This window comes from Heptranchias perlo, chromosome 23 (genome assembly GCF_035084215.1).
Source record: "Heptranchias perlo isolate sHepPer1 chromosome 23, sHepPer1.hap1, whole genome shotgun sequence".
In the NCBI taxonomy this organism is placed as follows: Eukaryota; Metazoa; Chordata; class Chondrichthyes; order Hexanchiformes; family Hexanchidae; genus Heptranchias; species Heptranchias perlo.
This window is the reverse complement of record NC_090347.1, coordinates 38,380,319-38,394,734: the sequence shown is the minus strand read 5'-3', so window position 1 is coordinate 38,394,734 and position 14,416 is coordinate 38,380,319. Positions and strand designations below refer to the sequence as shown.

Sequence of the window (14,416 nt, the reverse complement as noted above, 5' to 3'; positions counted from 1 at the left end):
GGATGTTTACAGAGCCTCCTCCTCCCATTAGTTGTTTATTTGTTCACCACCTACAGAAAGCCTAGAGGAATATAAAAGGTGCAGGGGTGAAATTAAAAAGGAAATTAGGAAAGCAAAGAGAGGGCATGAAAAAATATTGGCAAGTAAAATCAAGGAAAACCCAAAGATGTTTTATAAATACATTAAAAGCAAGAGGATAACTAAAGAAAGAGTAGGATTAGAGAGCAAACAGTTAACCTATGTGTGGAGGCGGAAGATTTGTTTTGGTTCTTAATGAATACTTTTGTCTGTCTTCACAAACGAGAGGGACGATGCAGACATTGTCGTTAAGGAGGATGAGTGTGAAATATTGGATGGGATAAACTTAGTGAATAGGAAACTTAGGAAATATTAAGGGGATTAGCATCTTTGAAAGTAGATAAAACACCAGGCCCGGATGAAATGTATCCCAGGCTGTTAAAAGAAGCAAGGGAGGAAATAGTAGAGGCTCTGACCATCATTTTCCAATCCTCACCAGATACAGGCGTGATGCAGGAGGATTGGAAGACTGTTAACATTGTATCATTGTTTAAAAAGGAAGGGAGGGATAGACTGAGTAATTACAGGCCAGTCAGTCTAACCTTGGTGGTGGGCAAATTATTGGAATCAATTCTGAGGGACAGGATAAACCGTCACTTAGAAAGGCACGGATTAATTAAGGACAGTCAGTATGGATTTCTTAAGGGAAGACCATGTCTGACCAACTTGATTGAATTTTTTGAGGAGGTAACAAGGAGGGTCGATGAGGGTAGTGCGTTTGATGTAGTTCACGTGGATTTTCAGCAAGGCTTTTGACAAGGTCTCACATGGCAAACTGGTCAAAAAAGTACAAGCCTGTGGGATCCAAGGGAGAGTGACAAGTTGGATCCAAAATTGGCTCAGTGGCAGGAAGCAAAGGGTAATGGTTGATGGGTGTTTTTGAGACTGGAAGGCTGTTTCCAGTGGGGTTCCGCAGGGCTCAGTACGAGGTCCCTTGCTTTTTGTGATAGAAATTAATGAATTGGACTTAAATGTAGGGGGCATGATTAAGAAGTTTGCAGATGATACAAAAATTGGCCGCGTGGTTGATAGTGAGGAGGAAAGCTGTAGACTGCAGGAAGGACTGATCAGGTGAGCAGAAAAGTGGCAAATGGAGTTCAATCCAGAGAAGTGTGAGGTAATGCATTTGGGGAGGGCAAACAAGGCAAGGGAGTACACAATGGATGATCCATCTAGGCCTCCTTCCAATATCCCCACCATCACAGAAGCCAGTCTTCGGCCAATTCGATTCACTCCACATGATATCAAGAAACGGCTGAGTGCACTGAATACAGCAAAGGCTATGTGCCCCGACAACATCTCGGCTGTAGTGCTGAAGACTTGTGCTCCAGAACTAGCTGTGCCTCTAGCCAAGCTGTTCCAGTACAGCTACAACACTGGCATCCACCCGACAATGTGGAAAATTGCCCAGGTACGTCCTGTCCACAAAAAGCAGGACAAATCCAATCCAGCCAATTACTGCCCCATCAGTCTACTCTCAATTATCAGCAAAGTGATGGACAGTGTTGTCTACAGTACTATCAAGCGACACTTACTCACCAATAACCTGCTCACCGATGCTCAGTTTGGGTTCCGTCAGGACCACTCGGCTCCAGACCTCATTACAGCCTTGGTCCAAACATGGACAAAAGTGCTGAATTCCAGAGGTGAGGTGAGAGTGACTGCCCTTGACATCAAGGCAGCATTTGACCGAGTGTGGCACCAAGGATCCCTAGTAAAATTGAAGTCAATGGGAATCAGGGGGAAAACTCTCCAGTGGCTGGAGTCATACCTAGCACAAAGGAAGATGGTAGTGGTTGTTGGAGGCCAATCATCTCAGCCCCAGGACATTGCTGCAGGAGTTCCTCAGGGCAGTGTCCTAGGCCCAACCATCTTAAGCTGCTTCATCAATGACCTTCCCTCCATCATAAGGTCAGAAATGGGGATGTATGCTGATGATTGCACAGTGTTCAGTTCCATTCGCAACCCCTCAAATAATGAAGCAGTCCGAGCCCACATACAGCAAGACCTGGACAATATCCAGGCTTGGGCTCATAAGTGGCAAGTAACATTCGTGCCAGACAAATGCCAGGCAATGACCATCTCCAACAAGAGAGAGTCTAACCACCTTCCCTTGACATTCAGCGGCATTACCATCGCTGAATCCCCCACCATCAACATCCTGGGGGTCACCATTGACCAGAAACTTAACTGGACCAGCCATATAAATACTGTGACTACAAGAGCAGATCAGAGGCTGGGTATTCTGCAGCGAGTGACTCACCTCCTGACTCCCCAAAGCCTTTCCACCATCTACAAGGCACAAGTCAGGAGTGTGATGGAATACTCTCCACTTGCCTGGATGAGTGCAGCTCCAACAACACTTAAGAAGCTCAACACCATCCAGGACAAAGCAGCCCATTTGATTGGCACCCCATCCACCACCCTAAACATTCGCTCCCTTCACCACCGGCACATGGTGACTACAGTGTGTACCATCCACAGGATGCACTGCAGCAACTCGCCAAGGCTTCTTCGACAGCACCTCCCAAACCCACGACCTCTACCACTTAGAAGGACAAAATCAGCAGGCACATGGGAACAACACCATCTGCACGTTCCCCTTCAAGTCACACACCATCCCGACTTGGAAATATATCGCCGTTCCTTCATCGTCGCTGGGTCAATATCCTGGAACTCCCTTTCTAACAGCATTGTGGGAGAACTTTCACCACGCGGACTGCAGCGGTTCAAGGCAGCGGCTCACCACCACCTTCTCAAGGGCAATTAGGGATGGGCAATAAATGCTGGCCTCACCAGCGACGCCCACATCCCATGAACGAATAAAAAAAAATAATTGTGAGGATACTGAAAGGTGTAGAGCAAGTGAGGGACCTTGGAGTGCATGCCCACACATCCCTGAAGGTAGCAGGACAGATTGATAAGGTGGTTAAGAAGGCATATAGAATACTTTCCTTTATTAGGCAAGGCATAGAATATAACCGCAAGGAGGTTATGCTGGAACTGTATAAAACACTGGTTAGGCCACAGCTTGAGTACTGTGTACAGTTCTGGTCACCACATTACAGGAAGGATGTAATTGCACTAGAGAGGGTGCAGAGGAGATTTATGAGGATGTTGCCAAGACTGGAGAATTTTAGCTATGAGGAAAGATTGGAGAGGCTGGGGTTGTTTTCTTCGGAACAGAGGAGGCTGAGGGGAGATTTAATTGAGGTATATAAAATTATGAGGGGCCTAGATAGAGTGGATAGGAAGGACCTATTTCCCTTAGCAGAGAGGGCAATAACCAGGGATTTAAAGTGATTAGTGGAAGGATTAGAGGGGAGCTGAGGAAAAAATTTTTCACCCACAGGGTGGTGGGGGTCTAGAACTCACTGCCTGAAAGGGTGGTAGAATCAGAAACCCTCAACTCATTTAAAAAGTACCTGGATGTGCACCTGAAGTACCATGACCTACAAGGCTATGGACCAAGTGCTGGGCAGTGCGATTAGGCTGGGTGGTTCATTTTCGGCCGGCATGGACACGATGGGCCGAATGGCCTCCTCCTGTGCTGTAAATTTTCTATGATTCTATGTAACAGAAAAAGTAGATAGGGGTGATGTAGATGTAATATATTTTCAAAAGATTTTCAAAAGGCCCTCGACTAAGATCAAAGCATGTGGAGTCAGGGGACAAGTAGCAGAATGGATACAGAACAGAAAACAGAGAGTAGAGGTTAAGGGTAGTTATTCAGACTGGCAAAAGGTGAGAAATGCTGTTCCACAAGGATTAGTGCTGGGACACAATACTCAATTTATATAAACTAGTTGGACTCAGCAATCGGAAGTACAATTTCAAAATTTGCGGACAACTCCAAATTGGGGGCTATAGTTAATACTGTGGAAGACTGCGACAAAATACTAGAAGACATTAATAAACTTGCACAATGGGCGTGTAATTGGTAAACATATTTCAATATAGATAAGTGTGAGGTATTACATTTTGGTAGGAAGAATAAGGAGGCCACATATTGCTTGGATAAAAAGAGTCTAAATGGGGTAGAGGAGCAGAGGGATCTGGGGGTACAGATACACAAACCACTAAAAGTAGTGACGCAGGTTAATAAGGCCATAAAAAAGCAAACAAAGCACTAGAGTTCATTTCTAGCGAGATAGAATTGAAAAGCAGAGACGTTACGTTAAGCTTATATAGGACCTTGGTTAGCCCACACTTGGAGTACCGTGAACAGGTCTGGTCTCCATATTATAAAAAGAATAAAAGGCGCTAGAGAAGGTGCAAAAAAGATTTACAAGTATGATACCAGAACTGAGAGGTTATACCTGCCAGGAAAGATTGAGGCTGGGGCCCTTCTACTCTAGAAAAGAGAAGACTGAGGGGTGACCTGATAGAGGTCTTTAAGATTCTGAAGGGTTTGATTGGGTAGAGGTAGAGAAGGTGTCTCCACTTGTGAGGAACACCAGAACTAGGGGCCATAAATATAAGATCGTCACTAATAAATTCAATAGGGAATTCAGAAGAAACTTCTTTAATCAGTGGTTAGAATGTGGAACTCGCTACCACAAGGAGTGGTTGAGGCGACTAACATAGATGCATTTAAGTGGAAGCTAGATAAACACATGAGGGAGAAAGGAATAGCTGATATGATTAGATGAAGAAGGGAGGGAGGAGGCTCATGTGGAGCATAAACACCGGCCTGTTTCTGTGCTGTACATTCAATGTAATTAAAGGGTGGTGGAAGCAGATTCAATAGTAACTTTCAAAAGGGAATTGGATATTTACTTGAAGGGGAAAAATTTGCAGGGCTATAGGGAAAGAGCAGGGGGAGTGGGACAGGCACGATGGGCCAAATGGCCTCCTCCTATGCTGTAAGATTCCATTATTCTCTATGATTATCCTGGTGAAGGAGAAAAGCCACCAGAGAACTGTTGGCTGTAATTTTCAACCTCGGCAGTGGCAGAGAACTGGCGGTATTGTATTGGCCGCCCGCTATATGGAAAGGAAAATCAGGCAGAGTGTATAACAGGCAGCCAATCCAATATCGGCAGCTTCCTGCCTCTGCCCAAGTTGAAAATTATGCCTCCTGCCCCCTCCCCCCCCCCCACCACCACCACCGTTGTCTTTTGCCAGGTTCAGTCCTGGACTGGTGGAGAAATAAGGCCAGAGCATGAGCAGGAATCCTAGCTTGAAGTTCTGACGTTTGCTTCACTGATGGTGAAAATTCATTGAAAATGTCATTTACTTCAGCACCTCACAGTGCACAGGGTACATAGAAATGATTTAGTTTGATTTTTATTTTATAAAACTGACCTTAGGTGTTCACTTAATATTTTTAAAAATTTAAGACAGCCCACTTAAAAATCAGACTGTCCAGTCCAAACCGAGCTGGGTGAAAACCCTAGCCTTGCAACGTTTCATCACACAGGGTTGCATTGTACATTTGCAAACAGTTGGTAGTGCATCAATGCTCTTGGTGGAGCCAAATGTTGACGTGGCTCAGTAGAAGGCACCTCTGAGTCAGAAGGTTGTGGGTTCATTCCATGACTTAATCACATAATCTCGGACACTCCAGTGCAGTACTAAGGGAATGCTGCCCTTGGGGGTTGGCCCCTTACATCAATAACCTTCCAACAGTGACAGCCCCTCACATCAATAACCTTCCAACAATGACGGTCCTTCTCACTACTAATCTACCAATAGTGATAGTTCCCCCACCAATAACCTTCCAATAGTGATAGTTCCCCCACCAGTATTTTCTAATGTATTGTTATTTCCAACACTGCGCATAGTACTACAGCTCCTGTCATGTGATGCCATGGTGCAAAATCTATCTCATTTTCGCTCGGTCACATCACTGCATGCAGTGTGTCAAAGTTAATTAACTTTTCTTTAAAAATTATTATTTTGAAAAATAAGCTGCAGATTAGGTATTCTGAGAACTCACAAATGTCTGGCAGAGAGAGCAGGAGGCAGTAATTTAATTGTAGGATTCTGCGGATGTTTATGAGCCATTAGAGCTTCACTTGCGTAGCAGTGCTGTGGCATTGAATTACAGCTTTAAACTCCCAGACTAACATTTGTTGTTCCTTAAAAGACCTGAAGGGCGGTTTTCCTTTATTGCAGGCGCGGCTCCAGTAATGCCCGACACAACAGGTCTCCTACCCCATTTCCCCCTCGCTCTACCCGGGAACTGAATGTCCCCCAGACACGAAGAGGAAAATCTCCCCTTATCGTTTATTTTTTTTGCTTTTGTTTAACTGCTTGTGGATCTTCTGCCGTGTGGCACGGGGTGAGAATACACTGTTTTATGCCGTGTAACATCCCGAATATTAACAGGGCCGCTGATTTACCGAGCTCGAATAAATCAAATTGGGGCCGAAATTCCCCGGTGGTTCCCCGCTGTTACTCCAGCGAGATAACTGGTGGAACCCCCTGGAACTCTTTAGTTTCTGGCAGTCTCCTCTGCCAAATAACTGCCATGGGGGCGGGGAGGAGGGGTGGAACATCTGAAACACATCTAATATATTAACAGTAAATCTCCAGCGGTTTTGCTCCTGGTGAGTTGGAGGATAAGTTTGTAACACTGGCTATGACAGGGAAAGACTTTTAATATATTAAAAATGCCGTGGAATCATTGAACTCAGTTGACGTAATATAAAGAAATCTTCCAAGATGCTGCCAACCATTTATTGTTCTGCATACAGTTTAAATATATTATCATCTTTGCCTAGAATTACAAGTCTAGCAATTTAGATTTGCCCGCTCTTCATCCCAACTTTCAAAATTCTATTCCTGTCAAAAGTGCTACTTCCTCAGTCGCTCTCCAAGAATTCCACACATTCGCTTAATTCCCAATCTGTTGGTGGGGTGCTGGTGTTGGTGAATTTTTCCATCAATGTCATCCTGCATCGGGGACAGAACAACTTTCTGGGTGCTTGTACTGAGAGGCCCCATCTTTCCACTAGCGGCCAGTAGTGCAGCTGGAGTTAGGGAATCCAGTTTGCAGAGTTGCAGAATTTGTTTTCGAGCATAGCAGGTGCCCTTTGAACCTGCACGCCCTTTGAACCTGCACGCTGTGTTTCACGTGAGGCAGCCTTCGTCCTTTTATTTTTCTTCCATTTTCAGTCTCCGCGCCTCTGTGTTTAAGAGATTCTGCCCTTCTATTTGGGTATACTGCCCCGTCTTCTTTACTGCACACACTCATTCAAGATGGACCATTTGACCTGCTGTCACCCAGCCCACCCTCTGAGCTAAGTAGTAAACACTGGCATAGTGAAGTTAGGCAAACTTAAAGTTGAATCAAACTCCTGGCCCTTTGGGCTTGGCGCCACCAGCACTTCAGTCAGAGGCAATGTAACTGAGGTTAAATTCATTTTATGAATGTGCGTCTCCTTTAGCCTTCTTTGTTTCTGTTCAGATTATTCATCCCCTGCATGGTAACGTAAAGAGCACGGAATGGAATATTGCATTTAAGGGGAAACTAGATAAGTACAAGAGAGAGAAAGGAGTAGAAGGATATGCAGATAGGGTGAGATGAATAGGGTGGAAGGAGGCTCGCGTGGAACACATACACCGGCATAGACCGTTTGGGTTGAATGGCCTGTTTCTGTGCTGTAAATTCTGTGTAATTCTATGAGCCTTGCATTGTTCTGGGGGTACTTTACTTAAGCCTCTAGATGGGAACACCCTGGTGAAAGGATTAAGGAGCAGATAAACTACCTCTGCGCTCTCAGCATTGTGTGACAGCTGTCTTTCATTTCCAGTCACAGACTATATTAGAGAAGCAAAGAATGACCCCACTAGACAAACCACAAAATAGCTGATGATTCACATGAGTGACCTGTTTTGGTAAACTAAAACATGCCTGTGGGGCAGAAGAAACTCCACCAGTCCTTCAGTGTGATTTATAAAGAAATGGTCGTTCAATGCAAACTCTTCTCATCTTTTAAGCATGCAAAAATGAATGATATCGTCAAATAGAGTAGGAGAGAGACTCATTTGGCAGACTGGTGTCACCTTTCCGATTACAGTCCCCACCACTTAAAACGTCCCCATTTAAAATGGGCAGTCGCTTATCGTAGTATGTTAGAGCACAGAAGGAGGCCATTCGGCCCATCGTGCCTGTGCCACATCTTTGAAAGAGCGATCCAATTAGTCCCATTCCCCTACTCTTTCCCCATAGCCCAGTAAATTTTTTCCCAAGTATTTACCCAATTCCCATCATCCATTTGCATTAACATCAATTTCAAAGTTGCCGGTTATAGCGTCTTAAGTGCTCCGTTTATTTTGGGCAGAAACAGCTGCAGATCAGAGTGGAGCTGGAAACAACTAGGCAAAAGGTCACCACGCAGAAGGAACATTCTTGTTGATTACTGTAATAGCGCTCCCACGTTATACCGGCCATCGCGTATCGTGGGAAAATTGCTTTCGCACAAATCTTAGGGCCTTGATTTCCCTCTCCCCCAAAAAATATAAATCTCAGCTTTTTTGCCGCCTCAAATTTTTTCCCTTATTGAAGGCACCTCAAATGCTGGGTAACGTTCCACGGACTCCAGCCACCTGAAAATGGAAGAGAAATAAAAGAACAGAAACCGCGACCGGTGGTTGACAGGGCGCCCGAAACGGTGAGGTGGGAGAGTTCGATAACCTCACCGAGCGGCCGATCTTCATGCCTGAGCCTAGACTAGAGATGTTTCAGCAAGCGTCATCGCAGCTGAACCCAATCCTGCCCTTACTCAATGCCCGTGCCCTTTCCAGCAGGGGTTGTTGGAAGGCGATCGGGGCAGGGGTACCAACCCGCCAGGATTGTCCTGGAGCCTCCAGGAATTAAAGATTAATTCTCCCGGGCACTACAGTGAGCAAACCCAGGGAGAAAAATCGCACGGGCGTTAAAAAACGAGTTTTGTTCTCATTTTCTTTGAACGCTTTCATTTATTAGTTATAAAAACATTGAAGATGAGGAGGAAAGCTTGTTTGACTGGGCGGGGCGATAGGAGGTAGGGAGGACATGTGATGAAACCTCCAGGAATACGTCCAACCAGAGTTGCCAACCGTAGATCAGGGGGTGGGATTCTGGGCACAGAGGGGGGATGAGCTTTAACTGTTGCCCGCCCATTTCTTGCCTGAAAAATGGGCAGCGGGTAGAGGGAAATTGGATGGAGGGAGGAGGGAGAACCTCAGCTGCTCCTTGGACGCCTAAGGCCCCGCCCGATGCAGTTGGTTGAGCAGCCCACCCGCTTGCTTTGGGCAGGGGGCTGTTTAAATATGCAAATCAGGCTCCTACGGCATGATACGACCCCGGTTGCAATTTTGAAGTACAAATGGGTGGAGCCTGCATGGCTCAGGCACCCCCCCTCCCCCATGTATACCAGACCATGAGTTGCCCAACCAGCCATCCTTAAAGGGACCTGGCTCCATGAAAGTACTGCAGCCCATAGCCCCCCTTCCTTCCGTGCTCGCCCCCACACTCTAGGATCGGCTCCCTTTCCCTTCCCAGCCCGACCTATCAGCGCAGGGGCCAGCAGATTTCCCACCATCCCACAACCGGTGAGCTGTAGCTTTGGATAATTCTAGTGGTTGTCTGGGTCTTTTCTGACTGAGAGTTCGGGAACCTTAAGAGCATAAACCTATTTGTAAGGTTTTAAATACTCTGTGGTTGGGACACTTGATTACAGGCGCAGCGCAGTTAAATTTCAGGGTGTGCCATCAATCCTGCTTTTTAAAAAATTCATTCTTGGGATGTGGGCATTGCTGGCAAGGTCGGCATTTGTTGCGCATCCCTGGTTGCCCTTGAGAAGGTGGTGGTAGGCCTTCTGCTTGAACCGCTGCAGTCCGTGTGGTGAAGATACTCCCACAGTGTTGTTAGGTAGGGAGTTGTAGAACTTTGACCCAGCGCCAACAAAGGAACGGCGATATATTTCCAAGTCGGGATGGTGTGTGACTGGGAGGGGAACTTGGAGGTGATGTTGTTCCCATGCAGCAGCTGCCCTTGTCCTTCTAGGTAGTAGAGGATGCGGGTTTGGGAGGTGCTAAATGCTGTTGGTCTTAGTGTGGTTTTACCTCCATTTTGTTCCTTTAACAGTTTATCCAGTGGGCAATAAAAACAGAAAATGCTGGAAATACTCAGCAGGTCAGGCAGCATCTGTGGAGAAAGAAACAGAGTTAACATTTCAGGTCGAAGACCTTTCGTCAGAACTGGAAGAAGTTGAAGATTAAACCGTCTTTAAGCAAGTACAGAGCCGGGGAAAAGGGGGGTGGAGGGGGATGAAGAGGAGGAGAGGAAAGAACAAAAGGGTTGAGGGCAGGAGTGATTAAATGTCAAAGGGGATGATGGTGCAAGTCAAGGAGGGTGGTAATGGGACAAATAAAGAAACAAAAGATGGGTCTAGAGGAGCTGTAAATGGCAACATCAGAACCATTACCAGTACCTGCTGTTCGAAAAAACGGGAGCGGTGGTTATGATCTGAACTTCTATGATTCTATATGGGTAAGATGGGTATAGAGGGATATGGGCCAAGTGCAGGCAATTGGGACTAGCTTAGTGGTATAAACTGGGCGACATGGACATGTTGGGCCGAAGGGCCTGTTTCCATGTTGTAACTTCTATGATTCTAAGTTATTGAAATCAATGTTGAGTCCGGAAGGATGTAAAGTGCCTAATCGAAAGATGAGGTGCTGTTCCTCGAGCTTCCATTGAGCTTCTTTGGAACAGTGTAAGACGCCGAGGGCAGAGAGATCAGAGTTGGAGAGGGCTGGGGAATTAAAATGGCAAGTGACCGGCAGGCCAAGGTCACGCTTGCGGACTGAGCGCAAATGGCGGAGGATGATACGTTTCCGCCACGTCCAGCGCGATCCCAACCACCAAACATATCTTTCCCTCCCCTCCCCTTTCAGCATTCCGAAGGGACCGCTCCCTCAGCGACACCCTGGTCCACTCTTCCATCACCCCCAACACCCGCTCTCCTCCCCACGGCACCTTTCTGTTCGAGCGCAGGAGATGCAACACCTGCCCTTTCACCTCCTCCCTTCCCACCGCCCAGAGCCCCAAATGCTCCTTCCAGGTGAAACAGCGATTTACTTGTACTTCTTTCAATTTATTATACTGTATTCGCTGCTCACAATAAGGACTCCTCTACAGTGGGGAGACTAAACGCAGATTGGGTGATCGCGCTGCTGACCACCTCCACTCAGTCCACAAGCATGATCCTGACCTGCCGGTCGTTTGCCATTTTAATTCTCTGTCCCACTCCCACTCTGACCTTCTTTTGTTTCTTTACTTGTCCCATTACCATCCTCCTTGCCTTACATCATCCCTTTTGTCATTTAATCACTCCTGCCCTATCAGAGACCCTCCTTTTTGTTCTTTGCTCCCCTCCCTTCCTTTCCTCCCCCCACCCCCACTTTCCCTGGCTCTGTACTTGCTTAAAAACTTCATCCAGTTCTGATGAAGGGTCATCGACCTGAAACGTTAACTCTGTTTCTTTCTCCACAGATGCTGCCTCACTTGCTGAGCTTCTCCAGCATTTTCTGTTTTTATTTCAGATTTCCAGCATCTGCAGTATTTTACTTTTGTTTTTTTATCCAGTGGGCAGCCTAATGTAGTTATATTGGCAAATGTTATGGTTGTAATGTGCGTTCTTTTTTTAATGTGTCCCCACGGACACTCGTTCTCTAAACCTCTTTGAGTTAGTGCATTTATTAGCATGCAGTTTTGGGAATTTGCCTCTATTACTGAGAAGGCAAAAACATTTCACAGGACCTGTGATCCCTGTGGGAATATTACACCCAGTAAGTCAGGGCACTGCAGAAATATGGAAATCGTTCATTGTATTGAAACATCAAAACTAGACAGAAACAAAGGGATTAAATGAGATGCAGTTTAAAAAGAGCTTTCAGACGCGCCCCCTGACAGATGAATAATAACTACATTTTAATCTACATGCAGTTCACTGAGTGGGCAACAGCTGGGCTAAGTACCCTCATGACATAAATGACTACCGAGCTTACAGTTGGAATTTAACTTTCAGTGAACATTGAAGGAGACAATGTATTTTCTCATGGATAATCCAACACTTTGAGATATAAAACTGCCATTAGGGGCCTGTAAATCTCTTTCAAATATGTTTGAGTGTAGGTGAGAAGGAGGATAAATTTATTACCAAGACGTAATAATCCAAGGGGTTACACGTGAGTTTAGAGGTTACTGCGTGTGATATTATTGTACCCGCACTAAATGTTCATTGGGAATTTGCCTCTATTACTGAGAAGGCAAAAACATTGTTTTATTTTAAATGGGTTAATCCCTCCATAAATATTTTTATGGAGGGATTAACCCATTTAAAATGAAACAGCCTCTGTTAAAATCGGGATGAAGCGATGTTATACGAGTGTTCGTGGAGTTATGTTGCACGCGGTGGGAGTCGATTTGGAATTTTAGGCAACCGACCGGCAGAGAGCACGCCAGCCGGTCGCCCGTACCCGAGGCAAGGAAGCAGCCATCATTTTGAAGCCCGGCCTCATTTTCATGGGGCCAGCAAGCTACCTGGCGCCAAGCGGGCAAACCGATAGAGTTTGCCGGATCAAGGATCTAACAATACCGGGCCGCCCCGGCCGACAGTGGGGGTGGGGGAGGGGTCGAAATCGCTGTGGGGCGGGGGAGGGCACAGCTCCTTTGGGCCCACAAAAATAATTCCAAACTTTGCCAGGCCGTGGAACTGATGGGAATGTGCACAGCACAGGCTCCGTATAGCTCTGACCTAAAATGGCATTTGAGAGGACCCCAATTTGGGTGTCAAAAGGGACCTACTGCCTATAACAGGTAGACGCTTTGGACGCCCGGCGGTAGGTCCCTTTCAATATGGCGCCGGCCGCATCATCGTGATTAACGGGGTGCTAAGTCTACTGACCCCATTCTGAGGCCATTAACACCCAGATTGCCAATTGGACGTAGCAGCAGCCGTGTATAATTTACATCAGCACACACGTGACCAAACGTGACCATATGTTTGACTCTCAAAACAGTTGCGCACTATCTGACCTAAATAGATTGCAGTAATATACGGGTGTGTTTAAACCTCACAGTTAATGATGTCAAAACCACTCGCCTCAGGCACATCGATCATCCCTAATACAAGCTCTCCTGCTCCTCACAGGGTAATCAGCCGAGCACCAGGCCTCAAACTTGTGGTTGAAACACTGATGTCATCCCTGAAGCCCATCGGGAATATTGTGGTCATCTGCTGTGCGTTCTTTATCATCTTTGGGATCCTGGGAGTGCAGGTTTGTATCTACAGCAATGTCACAGCTCAGCATGCTGGGGTGGGATCTCCCTGTGTCCTGGGGTGGGATCTCCCTGTGTCCTGGGGTGGGATCTCCCTGTGTCCTGGGGTGGGATCTCCTTGTGTTCTGGGGTGGGATCTCCCTGTGGCCTGGGGTGGGATCTCCTTGTGTTCTGGGGTGGGATCTCCCTGTGTCCTGGGGCGGGATCTCCCTGTGTCCTGGGGCGGGATCTCCCTGCGTCCTGGGGTGGGATCTCCCTGTGTCCTGGGGTGGGATCTCCCTGTGTCCTGGGGTGGGATCTCCCTGTGTCCTGGGGCGGGATCTCCCTGCGTCCTGGGGTGGGATCTCCCTGTGCCCTAGGGCGGGATCTCCCTGTGTCCTGGGGCGGGATCTCCCTGCGTCCTGGGGTGGGATCTCCCTTTGTCCTGGGGTGGGATCTCCCTGTGCCCTGGGGTGGGATCTCCCTGTGTCCTGGGGTGGGATCTCCCTGTGTCCTGGGGTGGGATCTCCCTGTGTCCTGGGGTGGGATCTCCCTGTGTCCTGGGGTGGGATCTCCCTGTGTCCTGGGGTGGGATCTCCCTGTGTCCTGGGGTGGGATCTCTCTGTGTCCTGGGGTGGGATCTCCCTGTGTCCTGGGGTGGGATCTCCCTGTGTCCTGGGGTGGGATCTCTCTGTGTCCTGGGGTGGGATCTCCCTGTGTCCTGGGGTGGGATCTCCCTGTTTCCTGGGGTGGGATCTCCCTGTGTCCTGGGGTGGGATCTCCCTGTTTCCTGGGGTGGGATCTCCCTGTGTCCTGGGGTGGGATCTCCCTGTTTCCTGGGGTGGGATCTCCCTGTTTCCTGGGGTGGGATCTCCCTGTTTCCTGGGGTGGGATCTCCCTGTTTCCTGGGGTGGGATCTCCCTCAGTCCTGGGGTGGGATCGCTCTGTGTCCTGGAGTGGGAGCTCAGTCCTGGGGTGGGATCGCTCTGTGTCCTGGAGTGGGAGCTCAGTCCTGGGGTGGGATCTCCCTCAGTCCTGGAGTGGGAGCTCAGTCCTGGGGTGGGATCGCTCTGTCAGAAGACA

General features: G+C 47.5%; 1 protein-coding gene across 1 annotated transcript in view; it reads left to right on the top strand.

Moving 5' to 3' along the window:
• The window catches only part of cacna1g (calcium channel, voltage-dependent, T type, alpha 1G subunit), a 369,805-nt gene that overhangs the window by 249,743 nt on the left and 105,646 nt on the right, over positions 1-14,416 (top strand). Inside the window, exon 21 of the mRNA XM_068004449.1 lies at positions 13,227-13,353. Within this exon, the coding sequence (XP_067860550.1) occupies positions 13,227-13,353 (127 nt within the window). The remainder of the gene's footprint in view (positions 1-13,226; positions 13,354-14,416) is intronic.